Raw genomic sequence first — 25,944 nt, 5'->3', positions numbered from 1 at the left:
GAGAGAGAGAGAGAGAGAGAGAGAGAGAGAGAGAGAGAGAGAGAGATCTCCAAGAGAAAAGAAAAGAGGAAGGAGACTTGTTTATAAATCAAACAGCCACAGGGTGGCAGCAAAGAGTTATTTTGTCTTTATGTGACGTAGCAAAGAGGACTAAAAAGAAAATGTCCGCCCATCGAGACAACAAAGGTAGTTTTTCTATCACTTAATCTACAATAGTTTTTTATTTTGATTCTTCGCCCTTGGGGAGATTAAAAAAATACCTTTCTTTCCAGCCTCATACTTTCCAGATCTCAGTTCCTCTCCCCTGGATTAGTTGCTGCTTAAACTCCGTGGTGGGAGGATTCCTCCCTCCATCAAGGGGGCTTTTCTTTCTTCTTTATCCCGATTAGTATTTGCTTCAAGTTCTTTCACAGGTAATATTGGAAAAGGCAGAAATGCTCACCCAGCAGTCCGATGTACTTCAAGCTTTTGTTCTATGCTACATCTGGTCGTTGATGGCTTGCAAGAAGCAGATCTCTCCCATGTTGTTTGAGAAAATCCTGAGTTTCTCCAAGTAAATGTGGAGCCGTCGCCCCACATTGTCCAGAAGTACGCTCGGGCTTCTATTCCCTGCCCCAACAGGGCTTGGATGAGCCTCTCGCAGCTCACTGTCGAACAAATTACCGGCGTGATTACAGGAGCCCCCATTCTTCACAGCCATCTTGCCATGACATCAACTGGAAGTCTCTGGCCTTGGGTTTCTCAAACAGCAGTCCCTTTACTATATAGTAAGTCACTTATGAAACTCATCAGCATTTCAAAAACAGTATAGCTTTACATCTATCTGTACAAAATGAGCATTTGCAAAATTCCATATACATGTCCCAAGGAACTTCTGAAGTGACTTTCTGGATTTGAACCACAAACCTTTGATGGTTACTAGCACATACTCATCTAGTTTTGATGTCATTTATTTTAATAACTCCATAACATATTGTGAAGAGATAAAACACATTTCAAAACAGTAAAGAAATCCCATCCATATACCATCACATATCCAATATTACAGTTTTTACATAGAAAGTTACTCTATATGTAGTACCTCCTAAATAATTGTCTATGATTCTTCCAATACAAGTGCTTGTTATTTAGCATGGAAACAATAAGCACTGTTGTTGTGCAGATAAAACAGAGCTATGTAAACTGCCTTGGTTCATCACAAAAGGAAAGAAGGTGGGGTATGCAATGTTGAAATCAGCAACAACAACAAACAACAACTGCCCTTTGCCTCTAGTTCTGCCTCACACTGTTAGTATCTGAGCTTGGCTTGCTCTTGACTTCAACTTTGCACCTGCTATACCTTGTTGGCTGCCTACTATAACCTGTCTTTGGCTTTGCCATGCCTTGCTAGTATCTAACCCTTATTAGTACCTGATTTTACCTTTGCCACCAACCCTATTTCATCTTGCCAAGATCTACATTCACCTCCATTGTCACTGGTCTTGGTGCTCCAGCCATAGATACCTGCTACTTGCATCCCAAAACTGACAGATTCTGCTAGCGTGAAGTCTTCCCACAAGCTCCTTAGAGACCTTGGTCATCAAAGATATAATTCCATTGCTATATTGTTAGTGACACATCTCCTTATTTTCATTTTGGTGTATAACATGCAAAATCTGCTTCATTATTTTTAGAACTAAAGCGTGAATTCAAACACAGTGGCAGACTATTATCCTCTCATTAATATCAATTAGGTGTTCTTAGCTCTTAATGAAGTAAATGTATGTGAGGGGATGTCACACAGAGATGGGTAGAAACCTGTTCTCCCCTGCAGAGGAAGGCAGGACGCGCTCCAATGGAGCAAAGCTCAGGAAACCAAGGTTCCATTTAGATGCCAGGAATCACTTCCTGACAGTTAGGACCCCGAAGGTGTGGAATGGGCTTCCACGGGAGGTCATTGGTGAGGGTGTTCAAAGACAGGCTGGACATGCACATGGTGGGCATGTCATGAGTGGAGCTGGCTGGAGCTGGGGGTCAGACTAGATGGCCTGGGAGGTCCTTTCTGACTTGCTCTGTTTCTATGTTTCTAAATGTTTTGTCCAGTCTTGATTTATCACCAGATCCCCTTAGACAAAGAATCTCACAAGTTTTATTGTCAATTTAAACCGAGTTCAGTGACTTATCTAGGAGGAGATCTTATCTTACAGAGAAGAGTATCACCAAAATCAGAGTACATGCACTTACGGAAGGCCACCCGCTGTACCATTGAGAAGAGGAGAGAGGAGGAAAAAAGAGCGAACAGAGATAGTGTTGGAGAAGTAAGGACAACAGAGGGTGTTTGTGTGTGTGTGTGTGGGCGGGCACTCTGACCATTTATACTGGAGGGGGGGGTGCGGAATTCCTGCCAAAAACCATTAAAGCTCTTAAATCTTCCTGGCAACAGGTACTGCATAGGCAGAGCACCCATAATGAGTGATGCACAGAGAGCATGATGAAGAACTTACAAGTTTTATTGTCAATTTAAACTGAATTCAGTGACTTATCTAGGGGGAGAACTTATCTCACAGAGAAGAGTATCTCCAAAATCAGACTTAGTAAAAGCTATTTGTGAAGCTCCCAAACCGGGCAACTTCAAAATTTTCTAGGTCTTTCTCAGTATATTCAAAGTCTGCAAATTTACTAAGATAGTTCCTCTTTGTCATATTCTAAAGAAGAATGTAAAATATGAATGCAATACAGAAGGGGGTATGCTATTTCCATTAGCCTAGCACTAAGTTCTTTTGACTCTAAGAAGCAATGCTTGTGAGTATAGACTAGATGTGGTTTTGACTCAGCTAAACAATGGGTGAGAAGTCATTTTGCTCTTGCCTCCTGAGCACTAATCAATTCCAAGAAATCTTACCCAGTTATAGAAAATGAGGCTTTGACATGCTTCTGGCTGTAAGAAGTACAGGATCTACTTATGAAGCACAACAATTTATTATAAGATCTGATCATAAACCACTAGTAGTTCTCTTTACCATAAAAGATTCAGGTTAAGCAAGTCCAGTGATTGATCTCCCAGCTCTCCCTATCAGGGTACTCAATACAGCTTCGGAGAAGACTGGAAGGGTGAGGGGTTGCCATAGGAATTCTCTCTCTCTCTCTCCAGGCTCCCTGGCTGTCTGACTCCTAGTCCAGACTACTTGTCTGGTGCTGTGGGACAGCTTGGATCCAAGGATCCACCCAACTTTCTGGCTACCTGAGCTGACAGAGGCTGTCTCATCTGTGATGTTGACATTCCCCAGGCTGCTGGTCCTGCAGGATACCAACATCCATGCTGAGGGCACCCTATCTGGGTCAGCTCAGGATTTCATGGACTCCATGACAACCATGGAACTGTCCCAACATACACGTGTAGCAAGACACACTCTGGATTTATTTTCAGCTGGGCATGGGGATAGTGATTTGAAGATCAGACTTTGAATTAGACCCTTTGTTTTGGTCAGATCATGGCCTATTGAGATTTAGAGTAGTGGTGACTTTCCCCCTCTGTAGGGGTAAGGGACCTATTAAGTTGTGCATTATGTTCAGTGGTCAAATCTGTGGATGTACTAAACTGGTGCCTAGCAGTGACAATGGACTGAATGAGGGCTAACAAACTAAAAGCACTAGACAAGACTGAGATGCTGTTGAAGGGTGGCTCCTCTGATCAGGTGCAGGGGTGCTTAAACTGTTCCGGATGGAGGTAGCACTCCCACTGTATAAGCAGGTTTGTAGTTTAGGTATGTCCCTTGAATCACTTTTGTCACTTGAGACCCCTTGCAGTCTCAATGGTATGGAGTGCCTTCTACCAATTTCAGCTGGAGGCCCATCTATGTCCCTATCTAGAGAGGTGAAGCCTGGTTTCAGTAACCTATACTATGGGAATCTCCAAACTAGATTACTGCAAGCCACTCTACATGGATCTGCCCTGAATGCCTTTTCAAAAGCTGGAATTTGTGCAAAGTGCAACAGCCAAGCTAATTACCAAGAACAGAACAGAAGGTTGGAATACATAATATCAATTCTGACCAGCTTGCATTGAATACCTATATGCTTCTGAGCACAATTAAAGGTGCTGGTTTTAACCTATAAAGTCATAAATCACCTGGAACCACAATACTGACAGAATGCCCCTCTCAATCTGCCCAGACAATGCAATCAAAATATGGGCACTACCTTTGAAAAAGGCCTGGATGATAGAAACAAGAAGAAAGGCCTTCTCAGTGGCAGTCCCACAATCATGGAACAAATTGGACCTGTCTGGTGCTAACTCTAACAAGTCTTTGGCCCCAAGTTAAGACTGCCGTCTATGATAGGGCATTTAATTAGCTTTAATTAAATGGGGGCATTACATCAGCTGCTTAACAGATCTTATGATTTAATTTGTATAAAGTATTATATATTTTTGAAAGCAAAATTTAAATTCTGTATTGTAATTTTAATGGTTTTTGTTATCTGCATTTTATATTGTATTTTATTATGCTGTGTGCTGTTGTAACATACTCAGACAGCTTTGGCTATTAAGTGGTATAGGAATAACCACCACCACCACCACTACCACCACCATCATCATCATCAATGGGTGGTGAAAATTAGGGATTTTGATTTTGAACCTGTGTATTTGCCTGGAACAAAAAACTGTGACTGCCAGCTGCTTGTTCCATTTGCCTATCATTTAGACAATGAAGGAAAATGAAAGAACAAGAGAGAAGTTATTATTACACAAATTATTGAAAGCTCTTAAGGGATAATTTCAGCTTCAGTGAGTTGCAAGCCCACAGTTATAGAATGACCATTTAACAGGAAGCTACTTAAACACCTGTGACCATTTCAACATGTTGTGCAGGACTTACAAGTACAGTCTGAAAGTGTTCTGAGAAATGATTAGCTCATTGTTCCATTAAGCTTGCATGAAAGTTTGATCTATTTGTCTATAGCATCTGGGGATGAGTCTTATTAAAAGGAAACTGGTGGCCAGGGGTGGTTAGGAACAGTGTGTCATCTGTCAACACTGACAAATCATGGAAGAGCTCCTTTAAACACTAGTGCTTATTGCCCATGGGAGAAGTTAGCCCTGGACATAACAGGGCCATCTGAAAATCATTCGTAGTCTACAATTACCATGGCATATCTCTGTCCAATCATTCCAAATGCATGAAGTTAAATTTGCTGTGGAAATAACTGAACATACCATGATTAAATTCACTTTCATATTTGCCAGAAAAGGGCTCCTGAAAGAACTGAAAGCAAACAATGGCATTCTGTTAATGTCCACATATATAAATATCTTGACAGTAACAACATTAAACACAAAACCTATATGCTGGTTGAGACAATGAACAGACCAACACAGGACAGTCTATGGTTTACTAGTCAACAAAAGGCATCTTGGGAAGTTCATTTATGGGACATACTATTTTCCTAAAGAACTGTTCCACGTTCAATAACAGGAGTATTCTCTCTTGAATTTTTAAGAGGATATAAAGCAAATTAAAGATTAAAATATAGCTCCAGCTCACAACCTAGTTTGCAAATCACCCAATATGACATTTTATAAATGTGTCACAGACAGACAAAAAATGTAAAGCATATGTAAATAAAAAAGGAGACAGAGCTCATAAACTTGAAATCAAAAACTTTGTATGAGTGAAATTAACTTAGAGTCAAGAAAGGACACTCAAGTATTCACTTCCTTTAAAGATAGTTAACATTAGTGGAGTTCAGTTATTCTTAATGATGGAAAGAAATGGAACATCTCAAAGTTTGCTAGGGCCCACCAGGCAACAATAAAAAAGAGAGCAGTCTCTTCTGGATTTCAAAGACTAGATGATATCAAGTGAGGAAGTAGGACCTGCCAAGGTTCTAGAGTTATTTCTCTGAGTATGAAAAATATAAGACAAATGAAATAGCCCAGAAGCTTTGAGGATTTGTAACTAAGTTTTTTATCCAGTTATTGTCAATTATACCTTTGTTTTGAAGGAAAGGGATGTGTGGTATTCTACCTGTCAGAGGCACTTCCTTGTTTTGAGTGTGAAAGGTTGGTCCTTAGAGGATCCAGGGAGAGTAGCAGCAGGGGAGAGAGGGAGGGAGGACAGAGGAGGTGGGAAAAGGAAAGAAAAAACGTAGAAAGTAATTAGAAACAGAGTGAAGTACTGGTTACATTCAAAGCCATGTTTCTATGTCCTCCTTACTAAGAAGAAAATACATAATTCCTATAGGGCTATGTTAAGGCAAACTGCAGGATCCTGAAACAGAAGATACAATCCCTAGAGATAAAGTGAAGAAAACAGCCAGATACTGATGTGAAGATAAGCATCCTTTATATTTATGGATTGTGAGAGGAGAAACAATGCTCCCAATGCCTTGCTAACCAGGAGTTATGTTTTAAAGGTCTTAAACCAATCAAATTCCTGCTAGTACAACTCTAAAGGCAACAAAGAAAGGGTAAGTGACCCTCTGCAATGAAAAGGAAAATTAGAGGGATCATGATCCTTGTGCAAAGGCTATAGCTCCTCTTGTGTAAAATTAGTTTCTCCCTATCCTTTGGCAAGCTGGTTGGTTCCACCACTGGAATATGTGGACAGAAATTAACAAATGCCTCCATTACTGGTGTTGACAGAGAAAGATGCATCAAACCCAAGCACCTTTGGCACAAGGTGTTTTAATGACACAAGCTTTTCGGTGAAATTAAGGCACATGGGGGTGATACTGTTTCAACAGCTGTGAGTTGTCTGATGAACTTCATGACCAACAAAGATTCCATTCTTGCCTTTCTTGCTCTTGATATTTTCAGAGATTTTCAAAGAACTTGATCCATGATGCCTCTGAGCCATCTTAACTGAAAGCTTTTTAAGACTGAGCCTGGGTAAGGAGGATACAATAAGGGCTTTTTCATACCTCATAATGTTCATAACCTTGTTCAAAACTTCATTTTGACCCAGGAAGTTCTGCTACCAAGTGATAACCTGGCAACTTCCAAGGAGCCATTATATGCTTCCCCAACAAATTATCTATCAATCAACTCTGGAGCAACTTTTTGTTGCTCCAAAAGACGCTGCTGGACAGAGCCAGTGTGGAGCAAAGATGTGACTCTGCTGAAGTTTGTCACTTGAAATAAATACAGATTTTGTTAACTCCATTCTGATTGTGTACTCTCAACTGTCTTTTGTTCTACTTACTGAAGGAACTAGTTTCTTTTTTAGGGATGTACCAGAGTTTCAATCCTGCTAGCAAATAAGCACCCTCCACAAGTCAGTGGAACTTGGAGAAAGCCAGATCACTATAAAATCCATAGTGGACTCCATCAGGTACCTTTCACTGAACAAGAGAAAATGTTGTAATAGTCTGTAATTTAGTGCAGCAAGATAAATAGAGAAGGAACATTGAAGTGCTGGAAAAAATACAGATGGTGCAGAAAACCTGAATGGATACAAAAGATAAACCAAGGAAAAATCTAGACATATTCATGCTTCATTTTCTCTCTAGCTTAAAGTAAAAGTTGTCTAAAACTACCATTATGATATCTGAAAGAGAACTGAGTGAGAAAATTGGAGTCATGTTCTTTAAGCATGCAGTTGAAAGGCTTCTGAAAAAATGTAAGCCTAAACTTCTTGAATGGAGCAAAGCATAACCCTTATGTAGAACTGCACAGAGACTATAACTAAGATCCCAAACTACACCTACTATCAGGTGCCATGAAGCTCAATCTGGGACTCCTGAGGACAATACACCTGATCCTTATTCACTGCATCACTATGGTACCAGGCCCAAACTGAAATTGCAGTTCTTCTGTTATTCTTCTAGTTGCTGGCTGAGTTCACATAAAACACCAAAACCATGGTGGAAACTACCATGACATGGTTTGTTATGTTGTTTGAGCCTAGCTAGAGCAACATAACATGGTAAGGATGGCAAGTATTGGGAAAAACAACCATCTATCGTTTCTATGCTTCATCATGTCTTGTTTGATTGTGTGAACTCAGAACCAATTTTTTAGCATGGTTTCCATGCAGCTGCCATAGAGTCCTGTAGAAAGAGTTGCTGGAGGTGATGCTCCTGCTTCCATTCTCCACTGTTAGATCTGCCATGCAAAAGAAACATCAGCTCCAGCGATGTTCCAACCTGCTGCTCTCCCTTTCACATCTGCCTTCCAGCTGCCCATATGCACCTTTGAAATGTCATTGGCAGTGAAGAAGCATGCCATGCTACGTCCAGCAGCAGTAACTTGGAAACAACTGTGTTTGGCACACCTGTCTGGTCCCTGCTGTTTCCACAAACACTGCTCTTGAGCTGCTCTGACATTGTTTTTCTGGCAGAAGCATTGCTCCTTTCTCAGCAAAGTTGTCCCTACAAAAGAGACGCACATGGCCTGCACACGAGGTACTGCCAACAGGTTGGGTGCCCTGAAAAGCCCATGTTCCCTGCTATGCCCCCTGGCCTCTCTCCTGTGTCCATCTTATCCTTGGCATTCCCCAGTACTGTCAAAAAGCACCATTACCTATCCCTACCCTCTGAACTGGCAACACTCACTGCTGCCAGATGTGAGGTAGTACAGGAAATTCACACTGTGATTTCCTAGTGGATCTGGGATAACTACCCATGGAAATTCTACTTGTAGACCCCCCCCCCCCCCGTCCTGGCTTGGATATCAGCCTTCTTCCCAGCAGTAGCCACATTAGAATGCTCCTCAGGGCTCTACTTCTTACCCTACAAAGAGATGTGGAGGTGCTGGATGTAGCCATAGGGCATATCTTTCCCCCTGTCACAGCATCATGAGTGGCTGTCAGTGCCCCTAACATGCCGCAGGCTAGCTGTGCATGTCACTTTATAGGCATATGTCCTTGCAACTAGGCAGCAGGCAATGCCAAGCATAGGTGATGGTGGGAGTAGGCAATGTGCATCCAGCAGCTGGATGCATGCTAGCATGGGGTGGGTCTGTGGGATGCACTTTATGGGCATGGCTTTAGGGCTGCAAGACTCACATGCCAACAGAAAAGACCATCTGTCAGGACCAGGGCCAGGCTGGTCCTGCAAGTGTCTGTTGAGCCAGGTACTCCTCTGCAAGCACTTGCAGGGAACAGCTAGGAAGCAATCGCATGCTGCAGCTGAAGGACCTGGAGAAGACACTTTCGCACAGCTGCTCCTTGCCACAGCAACACAAACCGTCCCCATGACTCCTTGAGCTTTGCCTCTCTGTGCCTTGTTCCCGTCTTCCTCCAAGTAGACCCTGCCTAGCTCCAGCTTCTTGTACTCTGCTCCTGCTGTTTGCTCACCTACCTTCACTGTAACAACTCACCCAGTTAACTGATCTGGGAATTGTGTGTGACTTGGTCTCTCTCTTGCTCTCTCTCTCTTGCTCTCTCTCTCTCTCTTCCATGCTTCCAACCTGAAACTGCTAACTTTGCTCCTAGCCTCTGCCCCTTGGTAAAGTTCTGGACTCCACTTGAGCTCATGCCCTGGACCCAGCATTCCATCCATCCCTGCTGCCTCCTGCAGCCCAGCCCTCACCCAGTTAGCTTTATTATCACCTGGCACGCTTTCTCTCTTGCACCGTTAGTCTTTCTCTGCTCTCAAGTTCTTGTGATGCTTTGCAACAGGGGTGTGGTTCTTGGGGACAGGGCCGGCTGTGGGGCTAAATGGAGAAGGGTTAGGGGCAACACCTCCTACTTGCTTTGGGCCTACAAAAAGTGAGGGAATTTTATTTTATTCAGCCACTGAGCAGGATGACAACAGATCACCCTACAGGACAATTTCCTGTCAAGAGGTAATCTGGGTTTTGAAGATCATATAGGTCTCTGCACTTCCTGAAAAGTATCAGAAGGGGCTCAACTACCAAAAGGATATGAGTTATGGGTGGAGGGGTTATTTGCACTTGGTTCACATCCTCAAGTGTCAATTACCTTTTCTACACAAAACCCTTTTAGTGCCAAACAGACAGTTCCCCATTACCACTGTTATGTGAACCATTATTGGATTTGGCTTAATTGCTGATGTGGGATGGGAAATTTTCCATAACAGAAAATATTCTGATGCTGTTCTTTTTCCATGGAACAATTTTTACACCTTATGTACCTGTATTATCTGGGCTGTTATAGTACAGTCAACCACATTAGATAGGTCAAACACAATATACAAACTTCTGGAAGTTATTCTTCTAAGACAAGCATTGACAAACCCTAGTACTCAGTTGCCCTTGGAGAAACTGAAACAGAATTTGTAACAACAACTTATTTATTTATTTATTTAGACAGCTTATATGCCACCCCCATTGCATAAGCCTTGGGGCGGCATATAACTTCCTATGCACAATGCAGCTGGCTTCTGGCTGGGTCTGGACCAGACTTATACATAACATATTTGCCCTCTATTGCTAATGTTCAACAACAATCAGAAGTGATTGTTTGTTTATTTCACTTCAGAACATAAGAGCCATCCTGGATAAGATCTAGTACCACATTCCATTCATCCAGTGGCCAACCATGGGATCCCAAAAGCAGGACATGAGTGCAATAGCTCCCTCCTGCTGCCTCCCAGCCTGTGCATGCACGCACGCACGCACACACAGCCACTGATTAATGTAACTAGTTGTGCTGAATCAGCTATTTCTCAATTTGAAATGTAATTGATAAGCAATGCGAAGAGTGAATAAAGTTTCAGGTGCTTACAGGTGCTTTTTGGCAAGAGAAAATTAAAGTGCTGTTATAAGATATACAGCCCTCTCTGGGTGTATATCCTTAAAAAAGTGTGTTCTTTCAGGTGTAGTCATTTTTTGTTAAATATAAACACATTGTTTTTACTAATATTCCAATAAAATAACTTGCACATAAAGCTTGGATGTGTTTGACTATAACATTTTGTATGGTGCCTTTAATTTCCACCTCAGCAAATATTGCAGTTCAAATATTTTGTTGCTCCTGGAAAAACGTTTGATAGATTTACTGAACATAAAATTGACATGGATTATATTTTCAGTTCTGTTTACTAAATATGAGGTATTTGTGTGCTTATTGAGAGAGAATGTATGCGGAGGAGTAAAACTTCTTAAATCAAATAAAAGTAGAGTATTGGAAAATTTTCCAGTTCTACTTTTTATGGAAAATACATATCACTGGGCTAACGTATGAAGTTTTCACAAGTTTCTTATATGTTATTTATAACCTATAACCTGTATGTTATTTATAACCTATCTTTCTGGATCAAGTCCACCCACATGTATACATAATCTAATAGGGCTCAACAATCTCACTCACTAGACTGAATGTTCAGTCAGCCTCTGGCAAGCAAGATGAGCCAGAGGCTTTCTTTCACCACCACCCAACCCCAGAGCTAGAGAAGGGGAAGATTTATTCCTGACCCCTTCTAGGTCCCAAAGATCGACAGAAGCTCGCCATTTGTTTTATCATTCTAGGCATAACCAAAGAGCCAAAACAAACCTCCTGCCTCCCCTCTCTGGCTCTAAGATAGAACTGGTAAATAGGTTTCCTGAAGTTTATGCCACATCAGCAGCCACATCCTGGTCTTGTTGCAAATACAAAATAATTCTTAAAAAATAAGGTTTTTTAAATCAATGGTTTAGAATCGTTTTAAAGAACTGTTAAGATTTAAATAATTTATAATTGTAAATGCAAAATTTATTGTGAATAATAGCTTGGTTATAAAATAATCCGAATAGAAATATATTAGTCCTACAATTATAACACAATCCTATGTATATATACCCAGAAAACAGTAGACTCTGAAAGTAAACCCCACTGACTCCATATGACTTACTTCTCTGAGTAAACATACATGATCATTCTTAAATAGGGACATTTATACTGCATTTGCTAAACAAAGGCATTTCTTTTTCACATCATAAAAATGAATTGCTTTAATCTTTCTGGTAAGTTTATCATATCTTGTTTAAACTTGTCAGTAAGAAGAATTTCACTTTGCTACTATTTTTGTCAAAGTGGGGCTGGATCTGGCTCAAAGAATGACAACTCTAAAAAAGGTAAGAGGCCAGAATTGACAGGTCCTATATTCCCTTCCATATTTTTACAAATGCTCATAGCTGCTGGACAAAAGAGGGATCCTTCATGGCAATTACAACCTAGCTCCCCAGGTTCCCCAATCCAGCAACAGATTATCCTGGGATTCCTCAGCTTGGTTTTACACTCCAAGCTCTATTCCCTAGGGGTATCAATCCTGAAAGGAATGCTATGTTATCATCTAGCCTCCCATTCACAAAGTGGCTGTGTACTCTAGTATACAGAAATATTTTTTTACCTACAGAATTTCTTTCTGTAGGTAAAAAAATAAGTATGCAGGATGTATAGTGTAACAAAGTTAAGTAATGCCTTATTGAGAAAATGAAGCAACAATGTAAATAATGCTCTACTTACTTGTAAATAATATGGCTTGGGAATTCAATTGCATAGGAAATATATGAAGAAATATAAAGAAAATCAATGAAAATGTTAATTTAAATCAATGGTTCTCATTTTAAATGTAAAATAGAATAACCCCTTTTTGCTACTAAAATTCAGCAGCAAACCACTGATTTCCTTTTAAGGGGTATTCTTTCTCTTGCTGCTACACTGCCAAATTTCAACAGTATGGCACAGCAACCCTGCGATTCCCTTTGAGAGGTTGGGTCAATGCAGACCTCAACCCTTGGCAGTTGTTTGGCTTCCTTGTTACTTGCAGGTTTAAATAATTTATTTTAAACGTATTAATTTAAATCTATCAATCCTGTGAACAATTTGTTCCCAATAATCCAAACAGTATTAAAAACAAGATAGCCATCCACTAGAATCTACAAATCAAGTCTATAAATCAAGGACATCATCCAAAATTGAGAATACATTCAAAGCAGGACATGCAGAAAGGCCTGCCACTAACACAAAAATCATGGCCATTCCAAGAAGTGCTTAATTATGAGGGGGCCACTACAAGGAATCATATGAGCAGGGCCTCCTGCCACAGTAGATGCCAAAGGGTAAGAACACTGTATGAAATCCTTAACTAAGCCAGAAGGATTGCAGGGGAGTGCAAGTTTCTCTCTGTGCCTGCAAGGCAGCTAGAGCTCAGACTGTCCTACAGGCAAAAAGGCAGAGCGAGAAAACATACCTCTACTGACTTTTGAACAGGGCAATGGAGGCAAATCAGCTTGTTTCCATGCCAAGCATCTACCATGCACTCAAAGCTTTAACTACACAGCAGGCACAGAGGCAGGAAAATCCAGCATACCTGAAACATCCCTCACCATCTAGTGTGATACGGCAGAACTGCATCAGAATTTTGTGCTGCATTTCAGAGCTGCAGGAAAATACCCTAGGAACAACAGATATTTGACTGGCTCAAAGACCATTTAAAATGTGTCTACATTTAGTAACATTAAAGCTGTTTGGATATTAAGAAATTCAGAAAAAATCCAGGAATATTTTCTTGGTTCTCTACAGTAATAGGAGCAATTCACCAGCTTGAAAATTAAATAAGACATGTAGGTGAGGGAAGACAAACCACTACAATGAAATGTACTCTTAAACACCTGTAATTGGAAGATCAGCATATACTACTCTTATTGTACTACCTCCTATACCTAAACTATTCATAACAAGATTTGAAGAACCACAACAATATGCTTAGAAGAAATGGCTGCAATGCAATGATTACTGTTTCTCCTGTATTAGTTAACAATATGTAACTTATATTTAACAGCCAATATCAAGTTTATTACCAAGGCCAGCCCTATTTTTAACATATGGCATGACTTCTTGAACCCTACAATGCATCCCCAAGGTCAGCACTAGACTGTCTGGGGGTGGGGGGAGATGTCACTCTTAGATATCCTGCAGTCTGAAATCAGCACAAGGAAGCCTAATATTCCTACACCAATTTAAGTGTCTTAATCAAATGGCTTATTTTAATCTAACTTAGTACACTGTCAGATTGTAACTTGGCCAACATTTCCTACATTCCCTCATTACCAATTTAGCCAGTTAAGTGACAAAGGATGGCAAATGAAGCCAATATGAATGGATTGAGACACAGCTTCACCTTTTAGAAGTGAAAAGGCAAGATGCTGCAGCTTCACTAGCCACAGAAATCCAATGCTAGAGAGCCTTCCATTTCACACATAAACTCTCAGTGATCCAACTGACCCACTAAGATTGTTTCTCCTGGAATTCTCCTTTTCTGTGTCCAGCCTGATTATAGCAAATAATAAGGGAAGAAAGTTGTAAAGGATCTCCTTTATCAAAGAAAGAACAGGAAAAGAAGCAAGGAGGGGAAAATGTAGTATCCTTTTGTGGTGGGAAAAAGACTGTTCCAATCATATATAATGCTGGTAAGTCAGGTAGAAGTACTGCTAAAAGCAAGAGGTGGAGTTATGTCTTACATAGGGTTCATATAATCTATCCTAGCATAGTTTTTTCCTCACACTGTACATGTTTAGAATGGTTCACTACTGAGAGGAAAACACTCTTTCCTTTATTAGTATATCACTTTTCCATGACTGAGACTTGGTAAGCCTAGCAGAAAATAAAGCTACGTGAGGCAGAAAGCTTCACTAGAGAAGCTTTCTGAATCCCGAAAGGAAAGTTGTCATTGTCTCTCAGATTCTGTTTTGTACTGATGGGCAGGTGAAATGGAGGCAAACAGTGAAAGCTAGTTGTGACAGGGGATGAGCTGTGCTCTGTTGGACAGGGATAAAGAGGCTCAATAGTAATGTTTACAATACAGACTTCAAGGATGAGTATAAGGTATATTTAAAGGTTGGATCAGAGTTTGGTAACCTGATACTCTTCAACCATTTTGGACTGCAACACCCTTAAACCTAGGTCTGCATGGCCAATGGTCAGTAATGCTGTGAGTTGTGATGCACAACATCTGGAGAGCACCAGGTTGCCTACTTCTAGAATAACTGTTTTGAGGATGTTAGTCTAAAACTAGGTTATTTCTAAAACAAATAATTATTACAGAATCTGTTTGAAAGAAAAAACATGGCAATAGTGGGACTTGATCCCTTAAACTGGGCATTCACAAGACTGCAGTAATACAACATAGTGAAATGAATTACCACTGTACAACTGTAGTGCGAACATACCATGTGTTTGATAACTCAGGATATTAAACTATGGTTAATTATATCTAACCTACAGTATTTCTGAGTTCTGAAATACCAGAACAAATACTAAATCCATGGTACATTCATACAGGCTATGTTTATATCACTAATCTGGGGCATCAGATCTAGGCAAAAAAGATTAAGAATCCATGAAAGTGCATGTCTAGAATGAAGATCTGTGTACCACAGGTACCATGATGCAGTTTATTTATACATTTTTAAAAGAAATATGCCACCCTTCAATCTCAGGGAAGCAGTGAAATTGTGATTTTCATGCTGCAGTTCCTGCCCATAGATGTAAGCTCTGATAATTTGGGTGGGGAGAGTCTGTCTACGAACAAAAAAAAAAAAGAGGAATCATACCTCAGACCTATAATTTTGCATCACTGTTGTGCCACAATCTAGTAGATCACTGCTGTTTGCAATAAAACATCAAGGCACAGATGCAAAATAGTGATAACCTGTTAAACTGTCTAATTATAAGAACCACAGGGACCCAAAGAGGATCCATGCCTTAATTTAGGTTTTTGCACTATGATAGCACAATGGTGCTGGACCTACAATGCTATATTTCAATACAAATCAGACATCATCAAAGTAGGTTTGAGATACTTCCTATAGAAGTCAAGTGAATCCACACCTCAAATCCTTGTTTTTGTACCAAAGCACTGCCACAAACAACAGTGGTGCATCTGTGATTTATGTGGGGCACTCCAAGGATAAGGAAAGGACCCGTGATATTATAAATTTGTGTGGGTTACATATGGAAATAACTCAAGTTTATGAATATGTGCAGATCAACTTTTAAACAACAACTACTCTCCCTGCAAATTACAGAAACACTGTCTGAGTTCCATATGATTCTTCCTATCTCTTATGTTTTCATTTCCAAATACAATGTAATCCGCAGAATTTTTAAAAATCTCTATACAAACACATTTACTTGGAACTTATGTTGATTTCATTTGAGATATACAAAATTGGGGAAAAACTGTGAAAGAACAGAAAAGTTTTGGGAGAAAACAATTTTCCAGTAGTGTGTGTGTCATTTTTCTGTTGCCTCCCCTTCACATCTCTAATTTCACTTAAAACTTTATTCCAAGTAACTATGCTCCATGTCACTACCTAAAAAGAGACACGAAATAGTATTTTGCAAGCTTTCGCACATCTTGTCATCCTAATTTGTGAATAACACTGGGTTTCCCCTTTTTTACTACAGATATTAACTATGAAAGCTTGTGTGATGAAACATGAATCATCCAAATACCAATAAATTACCAAGCAGCAGTATCTTGTGCGGTACAGCCAGTTAAATTTCTTACATTGGTAAGAAAACACAAGGCTGGCTGGTGCCAGACCACTAGTCACGACAGTGCTCACGGTCTACCAAAGAATGGACGGAGTCATTCCAAAAACGGAGTCATTCCAAAACTGCCACCCATCCCATCCCGCCTCTCTTTAATAGCAAACACATCTGTAATACAGAATAAGCATCTTCCCTACAAAACTGGGGGAAAGAGTCGGTTGGATTGGGGGCTTACCTAAGCAAATAGTGCAGGAGGAAAGGTGGACAGGGGAAGAAGATAACACTCGGTTCCTCTAGGCTTGGGAAGAAGGGCACTCCTGAGACCGAGAGAGGAGACAGTCCACAGCTTCTTAAAGTGGGGGGGGGGGTGTCCCATAAGCTGCACAAACACACTTAATATTTATACGCACACCAGAAGCGCACGATGTGCTGTGCTTACATGCATAAAGACACATACCCCGGAGAAGAGGAATCCCCGCTTTGGCTAGGATTCTTTTCCCACGGCACTTACTCTTCAGGAGAAGCTCCTGGCGACTGCGGCTGGCGCAACGGGGGCAGACACGGGGCTTTGTGGAGCAGGAAAGAAGGCCCGCCGGCTGGGTTATTCTACCCGCCACAACTGTGGCGAAAGCTGCCGCGCAGGCTGCTCAGAGCGGCCGCTGTCCGGTCCGCCACTGCAGCTGCTTCCCAACAATGAAGCTCGGCGTCCCCTCGCTAGCGTCTCGCAAGACTCCATCCCCAGCGCTTTTTTCCTCCTGGGCGGCCCCAGAAGCAGCGCCATGTTGCTGGGAAGAGAGGGGGGAGGACTGAAAGCCAAGCTCGTTATAAATGTAATACGCAGCTCACCCGTTGTCGCCTCAGGGAAGAAGAAAAACAAGAGCAACCCAGCCGCCACCGTCGTCGTCGTCGACGAAGTCGGCCAACAGCAAAAACTTCCTCGAAACCTCCGCAACTGCCTCCGACTCCGAGGAGAGGCCGCTAGCGCCGCCATTGTCCCATCAAAGTCCCGCCGCCTCAGCGCCTCTCATGCCCCCTCACAATCACACACAGAGACAATCGGACCCCTCCCGCGCCGCGTCCCGAAACCTCCCACTTCTTGCCCACGCCCCGCCCGCGAGACAGACAGACAGAACAGCCCCCTCCCTCCTGTCGCCGTCGCCTTCTTCTCCTCGGCCACGAATAACATGAATTGTAAGACTGGCTCCAGTCGATCTGGCAAGCAAGTTCTTGTCCTGATTGGCCATTTCCGACTTTCGGCTCCGCCCAAGACACTCCCTCCCTCCCTCCCGCTCCTGCCGCAGACACAATTCGAACAACAAGGGAGAAGTGCACCGCGGACGTATGAGAGGAAAAGTGCTGCTGGGTGCGTGTTCGTAATCGGGTCGCCGCTAACCCCTCCCCCGCAAAAGAAAGGGAATGGGAAATGTTCGTGGACCACGCATGTTTAAAGGAAACTCTTGGCTCCCCTCTTCAGTCTGCAGTTGCTCGTTGTTGTGCCAAAGACTTGAGCAGCGTCGTGTGATTTGTTGCGGCCACTTAAGAGCAAGGAGGTACTATTTGGGGCTGTGTATCCATCCTTCCCCAACCTGATATCTCCATGGCACTTATGCAGTGGCTTCTAAACTCTGCCTTCGGGATACATCTCTGAATTGGCTTGCCTTCCTCAGGAAAAGAATATGGCTTAGAGCCTTAGACCGAAGTTCTGTTGGGTGATGTGCAGCTCCCATCTTCCTTCTTCACCTTTGGCTATGCTAGCTGGGGCTGACAGGAGTTTTAGACCAAAACATGCGGGGGGGGGGGACATGTTGCTCATCTCTGATCTATCTAATCTAGCATTTCTTCCTGCAGTGGTTAGCCAGACACTCATAATCAGGTAATGAAAACAAGAGCACCCTCTCCTGCACAAAATGACTGCTCATGACAAAAGTTTCTTGATAATTTTTTATGGACAGCCATCAGCCTCACACAGGGCCCTGGCAAGGCCGTTTATTTATGTATTTAATTTTTTTCTACACTGTCTTATACTTTTAAAAATCCCAAGACAGTTTACAAGTAAATTAACTTTGTTAAGCTGCACTGTTGCCCAGCTTCAAATGGAATACTCTGAAGCCGGTGTGGAAAGAAAGTAGATCTCAAGGTGTCTGGGGCTTCAATTTTCAGCATTCCTTTCACTGGCCGTTGTAGGGGCTGCTTAGAGTTGACCCAGTACCTCTGAAAATTGACCTGCTGCCCACTGATGCCCTGGAACACACCCAGTAGAGGCTTTAGAGCAGGGGAGGTCCAACTTTTCATATGTTGGGCTGCATGAGGACTTCGACGTGGAAGGGGCTACACAAATTACATTTCCATAGTGTAAATTAAAGTGTTTGCAATATATTAATTTAACGTACACAATATATTTAATTAACCATTGAGGGAGAATTAATTTTAAGATGATTATAGGACTAATATAAATTTTAAAATGCTTTGTAGCTCCTTGTTCGACTACAAGGCAAGCACAATGACAGCTCTGCTGGGTGGCCCATGTCTTTCTTCCCTGTTTCTCCTTCCCAGAAACCCTCCCATGTGACCTCCCAGCTCCTCCTCCCTTCTTGGTATTGGTGCACTCAGCCTCTTGTAATTATGCCGAGGAACTCTCCCCAGCATGCCCTGCCTGCTCCTGCTGATGAGTGCAAAGGCTCCTGAATACCTGCTCTTGTCAACTGGAGTTGCACAGGGCATGCTGGGGTGAGCCTCAGGAAGAGAATTGGATGGGCTGGCAGCCTTGTGAGAGCTTGTGTTGGGGAAATTCAGAATAAATCCTGTTAGAAAAAGGTTGCTTATATGTGCCTTTGTGTTATAAAATCAAACCTGTGCCTCTTTCTCAGAAAGCAGCAGAATTCCACCACAGCTTACTGTTTAACATTGCTGTTCCTTTAAGAAGATGGAATTCTTAGTTGGACTGAAAAGCTGCTGTAGGCTAACACTATCAGTGGGGAAATACCTGTGTTCCCATCAGCTGCAGGAAGCTGAGACAAAAGTATCCATTTGTTTCTGAATGGACCCATTCAATCATCCAGTTCCACAGAGGCAAGCTTCTGCACAGTGGAGTTGTCAAACCTGTTTTCCTGAATGGTTCCTCAATCAGACATATTTGCATGTTTAAACAGACACAGAGGCTGATCCAAACTGTAAGGAATCTACTGAATTGACATGTCAATAAAGCAATAAGTAAGATTTTCCATACTATTGTTACCAGTAATTCAGATCGGTTTAGAACATTATGTCATGCCCAAAGACATAAAGATGCTGTTGTATTAACATCTGGAAATCTATCATATCACTCTGTGTATGTGACTAGCAGGTTATAAAAGTGTTGGTACATGGGCTGTGATTTTGTAGTTGAGCTTGCATCTACCCTGGAGCGCGCTGTCATTAGTTACTGTAGGAACTGGAATACCAGTTCAATAAAGCAGCAGAAGTTCAGATTTGTAGATCTTCCCCATGTGTTTGAGTGTTCATTCCTCACAAATTGAAAACCAAGATTCTGTCACTTGCCACAATCATGCCCATGCCACGGCTGGAATCTGGACTTGTTGGTGGGGTGAGGGGTGAAGCAGCAAGAGGGCCACAAAACAAGGCCTCAGGGGCTGCATGTTGAACTACACTGCTTTAGAGTGATCTCATATATGCTTGGAATGTAGAAAGAGGCACATCCAGTTATAAGCATCTCCCATTAAGGGCTTGGAAAGATACTAGATGAACCAATGGCCTGGTGGTATAAAACAGTTTCCTGTGTTCCTTATCTCTATGGTCCCTGGAGGTCAGGCCTTGCAAGAGAAGATTGATGGAGGCAGGCATGCTGTTTTTTGGGGAGGCACAGCTTATTCAGTAGTCCTTAGTAGGTTTCTGAGGAAAGGCAGGATTCCATGTGCATTCTGACATGTTTTTCAGTAACCTTGGCGAGTTATACAACAGTCATGCTGGGCCAATTATCACTGTACATGTTTCTCCAGGCGATCTTGTAATATGACTTTTTTTTTTTTTTTTTGTCTTCTAACAATCACTCCCTTAGGGCACGAGCCTAGGGCTGCTATACAGCTTAGACAGCCACAGGAAAATTTGGAGAAACACGCTCTGAGATCAGAGCAGGGTCTCCGAATTCAGACTGCCCTTCCTTTGCTCTCACAACTGGCACAGAAAGAATCCTACTGGCTCTGCTTACAGGGTTTGAAGACTGAGCTCAGAACCTATGCTCTTGGGGCCAGAGCCGGGAAGAGTGGGGTTTAAGTGGAAGACAAGGTTACCTTGTGACTCCACAGCCTCTCCTCCTTACATGCAGGGGCAAGAGATGTAGATGAAATTGGCAGTGTACTTGTTCTGCAGGACAGGAGAATCTCAGAGGAAGAAGTGCAGGGCAGGTGCAGAGGGTTATGGGCAGCCACATTGGAGTGCTCTGTGAATGCACTGACATTGCTCTAGCACCTTCCAAGGATTAGCTTGCTTGAGAGTCTAAATACATTTTCCTAGAGCATAGAACCTTTAGAAAGTGGCAGTTTGGAGAGGAGAAACCATAAGGATGTGTGTGGTTAACCTAACAGGAGAAACATTTGTTCTATTTGCGCTATTCTATTTTTAATGAAAATTCTTGTAATTTTGCAGGTTTGAACCCATGTTCAAATTAAAACTTAGTTAACCATTATGCTTCTTCAGATTTTACTATGGATTTTCCCAGTTAAAAAGGATTTCAGAATGCAGATGAATGCAGATGCAGAATGCAGGGGAAAGTGCACACAAAATGCATATATTCATGAAAATAACATTTGGAAAATTGCTTACAAAAATGAGTACATTAGATAAAATGTTCTACAAATATGCATGCATTAGGAAAAGCACTCACAGAGATGTGTACACATTTTCATGTGAACTTTTCTTTCTTTAAATGTAACTTGGGGTAAACTGAACCTATGATGGGGAAAATGAGAGAGAGAGAGAGAGAGAGAGAGACTGAAATTAACAGACCCATCCAACCCTAGCTTAAATGTAGCATTCCTTCTACCACAGTTTGGGTGGTCTGACCAGCCTCTAGACACATTGGCTGGATTCACACAGCTTGAATGTTGCAATAAGCCATGGTGCATTGATTGTTGTGCAGTCAGCCCACAATAAGCCCTGACAGATGATCAGACTCACCAGGGTTGTTGGCCCCTTCCTCCCCACTTCTTCATTTCACAGGTATTCCAGGGGACACTGTGGGAAGAGTACATCATTCTCCCACTGTACTCCCTACTGCTGTTGTGAGCCGTTTCAGGTTTGCTCTGGCTTTTTTCTCTCCCTCCCTTTTTTCTAAGTGATTCTGAAAGCTGGCTGTAAAGTTGGCTTTCCAGATCCCCATTTTGACAACTGAGCAGTCACTTGATAGTGCCCAACTAGGACACTGAAGGAGCTGCTGATGGATGCTAAACATCAACATCAGCATCACCTTCATTATTTGCACTAGTTCTGCAAATATTTGCAAAGGGGTTTTAGATCCCATTTTTTTACAAACGATGTGCAAAAATAGTATTTTTAACAGAAGGTCCCATACTTGCACTACCAAAAATGTTCACAGTTGCATGGGTTTAGGAATGGGGCGCCTTGGGCAGATAGTACGCAGGAGCTGCCTACTGGCAAAATCCAGCAGGTATTCACACTGGCATTCTCCTCAGAAATAGCAGGTAAGCTGTTTCCCACATGTGGTTACATCAAACTGTGAGTTGTAACCAAAGACACAAGTGTCTTCTTTATCTCTGAAAAGAGTTGGGAATAAATTTAAACCCCCTTTGTAGCAAGATCCTCAAATACCCCTTGCCCTTTAGTTCCCACAGGAACACATATTGTGCCTTTTTCCTGAGCCTTTAAAAAAAAGAGGGTTTTGAGTGGTACCAGGTAGCATCTGAAGTTGGGAACTTTGGGAGCAACTTACATGGCAGCTTGCTTGGTAGTTTCATGGCAAGAGAAACAAGGGGGTTTGTGTTTCTTTGTTTGCTGCTTTTGCCAAAGGACTCTGCAGCCAATTCCCAATATCCACAATGGGGTTGATTGTCCAAATTCAGAAAATGTGGCAATCCACTGTGGGCACAGCAACCCCTAGAACAGCCTGTGGATGGTTACAGTGGTTTGTTCCCTGCAAACAGTTGACCCTGGAGAAAATTGTTTTGGTTCATACAATACAACAACCTGTTTGGGTTACATGAACCCAGGCAATGTCAGATGGGTTTTTGACCATAAATGATACATGTTGGCTTGAATTCAAAGACGGTGAAATGGATGCTGTGTTCCCAAGGAAGATTTAGACTTGGTTTCTCAAGCAGCAGTCCTGCATCTGAGAAACTGAAAGGGAGGATGAAGAATTCTCCCACGGGTGCACACAAGCTCTTTGGTTCACCAAAAGTAGGATCTTAACCATCCCGAAGTATATTAAGAGGGATACACACCTAAATATATGTGTGGTTCTGATGTTGAATCTGATTCAGTTTGAGCACTGAACTCCATTTTGGAGAAACTCTTGAAAGCCTCATCCCAGTGGTGGGCAGGATTGAAGAAAAAGGTGGAAGAATGAAAATATTTTAAAATCAGCAAAGCTCATATTTAGCTTAAAGCTCATATTATGAGTTTTAAGAGAGTCATTACAGCCTTTTAGCACAAGGATAAACTGCACAATAGCCTGAAAACTATCAAAACATCACAGCCAGAGGCAAGGGAGTAGAGCTGGGAGAATTTGTGCCCACCAAGAAGGACCAAATTAGGACCCCAGAAATCCCCAGTTTGCCCTCCCCTGAGGCCTGAGGTTCTGCACCTTTGCTATACAGGATTACAGCCTAATGGTACAATAAGCAAACATCCTTCTCATAACAGTTGATACTTTATACCTTGGTGCTACATGTGCTTCTGTCACCCGCACAGAAATCACAATAAGAGGATGTATCCAAGATAATCAAGGGCATCATTAATTATACTGACTAGACTCCTATTTTCTGCCCCCACATGTGACTAGAATGCCCAACCATTTAACATTATCATTAATGTGACTCCTGTTTTGTGCAGAGTAGCACTACATAAGCCATGCTTTAAGCATAAACACAGACCCATTTTTAGGGTAAGGTGCAGGACATTTCAACACTAATCTCCTTTCTGAAATGGCTAGATAAATGAAAGCTGTTGAAATGGAACAGATTAACCCCACTAGAAGGTTCATTTGTCATAACCATGGAGTTAGAGCAAGCAGCCTCTGAACATAATAATCCCAGTAGCAAGTTTTATAGTTTACGTCATTTCTTGCCTCGAGGGGTTTAAAGAAGCCTTCCAAAATTTACATTAGCCAATTCAAAACCCCAGAAGACTTCATCTCATGATGTAGTTTCATGAATTGAGGTGGAGACCATTGTTCAGGCTGAAGGATTAAGTACAATTTTAGGGACTGCACTCCAGTGAAAAGGGCCAGGGCCAAAGGCAAAAGGAAGGTGCCCCCAAAAACAGAAAAAATTAAATCCAACATACTGTATTTCAGAGCTCTTTCTTATGAAAGACATTTGGCTCTTTTAGAACAGGGAAACATTGCACCACAACTGGGAAATCACAGCTGGTTGGTTGCTAGGGGGTAGGGCCAAGGGAATGTGCATGTCCACCAAGGGAACCCCAAGGGCCTGAGGTTCCCCACCTCTGCCATAAATGGCTAAATCCCCCTGGTCCAAGACTACAGTGCTGCCATAAGGCTGTTAAATTTAGTCTGAACCCTGGATGCTTCCTGATGAAGATTTTCATGTACAATCCACATACCTTGTTTATGTCAAATTAAGGAGTTTCCAGATGTTGTCACCATCTGGTTGTAATCCTCCCATATTTTCTTACTACTTCTTTTGACATTTTCTTAACAGGCGAATGATCTATAAGAAAGGAGAGTAGCAGCACAAACTCTTTGCAGGTTTGGGTAAGAAAATGTGTGATTGAGGGACAGTGAGAGGAGTTGTCCCTAGTACAGATGAATGATATGCCAAGAAGTCCCCTCCTTTCTTTTCTGCTCGCTGCATGTTTCCAGATACACCCAAACTAACAAGCAGGGACAATCAGCTCAGCACATTTTCTAAGTAAATGTGAAATTAAAGCTGACTATATTGGGTTGTCTGGCTTAGATCAGTTATGAAGCTGACTAGACTAGAGATGCATTCTTAGGTGAAACCAATGGGGCTCACAGTCTTGTCTGTTCAGCAGTAAGCTTAGCTGTAGACCTGCTGTCCTGTGTTGCAGGCACTTTTTAAAAGTACAGTTTTTAAAAGAAAAATGGCACTTGAGCTGCTTTTAAACACTGGGCACACTAAAAGTATGGTGCTAAAATGGTGTTAAGAATCATTTGCTTCAAAATGTAAAACAAGTGAAGGGAGAAAAGACCACGTGGCTGTGTCATGCCAGTAGTGTGTCAGAAAAGAGTGAGATGTAGCAGCCTTCCTCAGAAAAAACTTTAGGAGGGTGGATGGTCAGTTGTACTTCTGCTCAATTAGTAACAGGAGGACCATTCCATCCAGGAACACCTCTGTGCCCTGCACCCTCAGATTCCTACATCTGTCATCTCTGCTATCATCTTTGCTGCCCATGTCTATCCAGTCTCTCTGCTTGTTTGGTGAGGTGATGCAGAGCGTGAGCTGAGAAATCCTGTGTTCAAATCTTATCTCTGTCTCCCAAACTGGCTATAGACAAACCTCTTTGTCTCTGCCTTTCCATATGGAAGAACATCTTCCAGGATTTTGCAAAAAGCACAGATGCTATATATGGAATTCTGTGAATGTTAGAGCCAAGTGCTTTGTAACTATTAAATAGTCTGTCCTTCTCTATTTCAATCTGTGGTTCTGCAGATGATTTCACTGAATAACTTATGTATTAATAGCACAGAAATAAAGCTGCACATTCTGAATAACAACTGTAGGACTATGAAGTACAGCTTTCCCTGACCAAATACCCTCCAGATGTTTTGGATTTTAATTCCCATTAGCCTCAGCACACATGACCAATAGTAAGGAATGGGAGTTATACTCCAAAACACCTAGAAGGAAATGGTTGGGGAAGGCTGATCAAATACATTTTCTCTTTTTCCAGGTGAACATCCCTCCATGAGTCACGGTGGATAGTGAGTAGGTAAGCTTCCCCATCCACCCCATTTTTTCAGCATATTAATTGCTTCCATAAATTATTAAGGATGGTGGATGGCATGGACTTGCTGCCTGTTAAAACATTTCAAAACAAATATTCAAATATTCAAAACAAATAATGGCTGCATGAAAATCAAAGAGGTGAAAGGGCTCTGGGCCCTCTGCTTGGCTAAATTATAATTAGCCTGGTTGAAATAATCAGTTTGATTCCTGTTTCTATCCCAGGCTGGGTCCATATTCCTCCCTCCCCTTAGTACACCACCCTGAAAGCTGGGTCCATAACTCCCCACAATTTTACTGTTCCAACTTGGATCAAGGAACTGTAATTTGCCTACTCTTCTTCTTGAATGGCTTCTTCAGTGACC

At 41.9% G+C, this 25,944-nt stretch overlaps 1 protein-coding gene and 1 long non-coding RNA gene across 6 annotated transcripts in view; one reads left to right on the top strand and one right to left on the bottom strand.

Annotated features, from left to right (window-relative positions):
- TGFBR1 (transforming growth factor beta receptor 1) overlaps window positions 1-17,553 on the bottom strand; it is a 50,198-nt gene extending 32,645 nt beyond the window's left edge. Inside the window, exon 1 of one of the 3 annotated variants that reach the window (XM_044452812.1) lies at window positions 17,265-17,553. In XM_044452812.1, the coding sequence (XP_044308747.1) occupies window positions 17,265-17,409 (145 nt within the window). In that variant the 5' untranslated portion in view covers window positions 17,410-17,553. Of the gene's footprint in view, window positions 1-442; window positions 1,792-16,653; window positions 16,673-17,264 lie in introns of those variants that run through there. The other 2 variants (XM_044452823.1, XM_044452815.1) reach the window with 2 other exon arrangements.
- Window positions 17,554-17,721: 168 nt separating this feature from the next.
- LOC123035003 overlaps window positions 17,722-25,944 on the top strand; it is a 32,343-nt gene continuing 24,120 nt past the window's right edge. Inside the window, exons 1-2 of one of the 3 annotated variants that reach the window (XR_006416884.1) lie at window positions 17,722-17,781; window positions 25,527-25,565. This is a non-coding gene — a long non-coding RNA (uncharacterized LOC123035003). Of the gene's footprint in view, window positions 17,969-24,278; window positions 24,367-25,526; window positions 25,566-25,944 lie in introns of those variants that run through there. The other 2 variants (XR_006416883.1, XR_006416879.1) reach the window with 2 other exon arrangements.

Source organism: Varanus komodoensis, unplaced genomic scaffold (assembly GCF_004798865.1).
Source record: "Varanus komodoensis strain SLA01 unplaced genomic scaffold, ASM479886v1 scaffold10, whole genome shotgun sequence".
Classification (NCBI taxonomy): domain Eukaryota; kingdom Metazoa; phylum Chordata; class Lepidosauria; order Squamata; family Varanidae; genus Varanus; species Varanus komodoensis.
The sequence above is the reverse complement of the archived record's forward strand: the minus strand, read 5'-3'. Positions and strand labels throughout refer to the sequence as shown.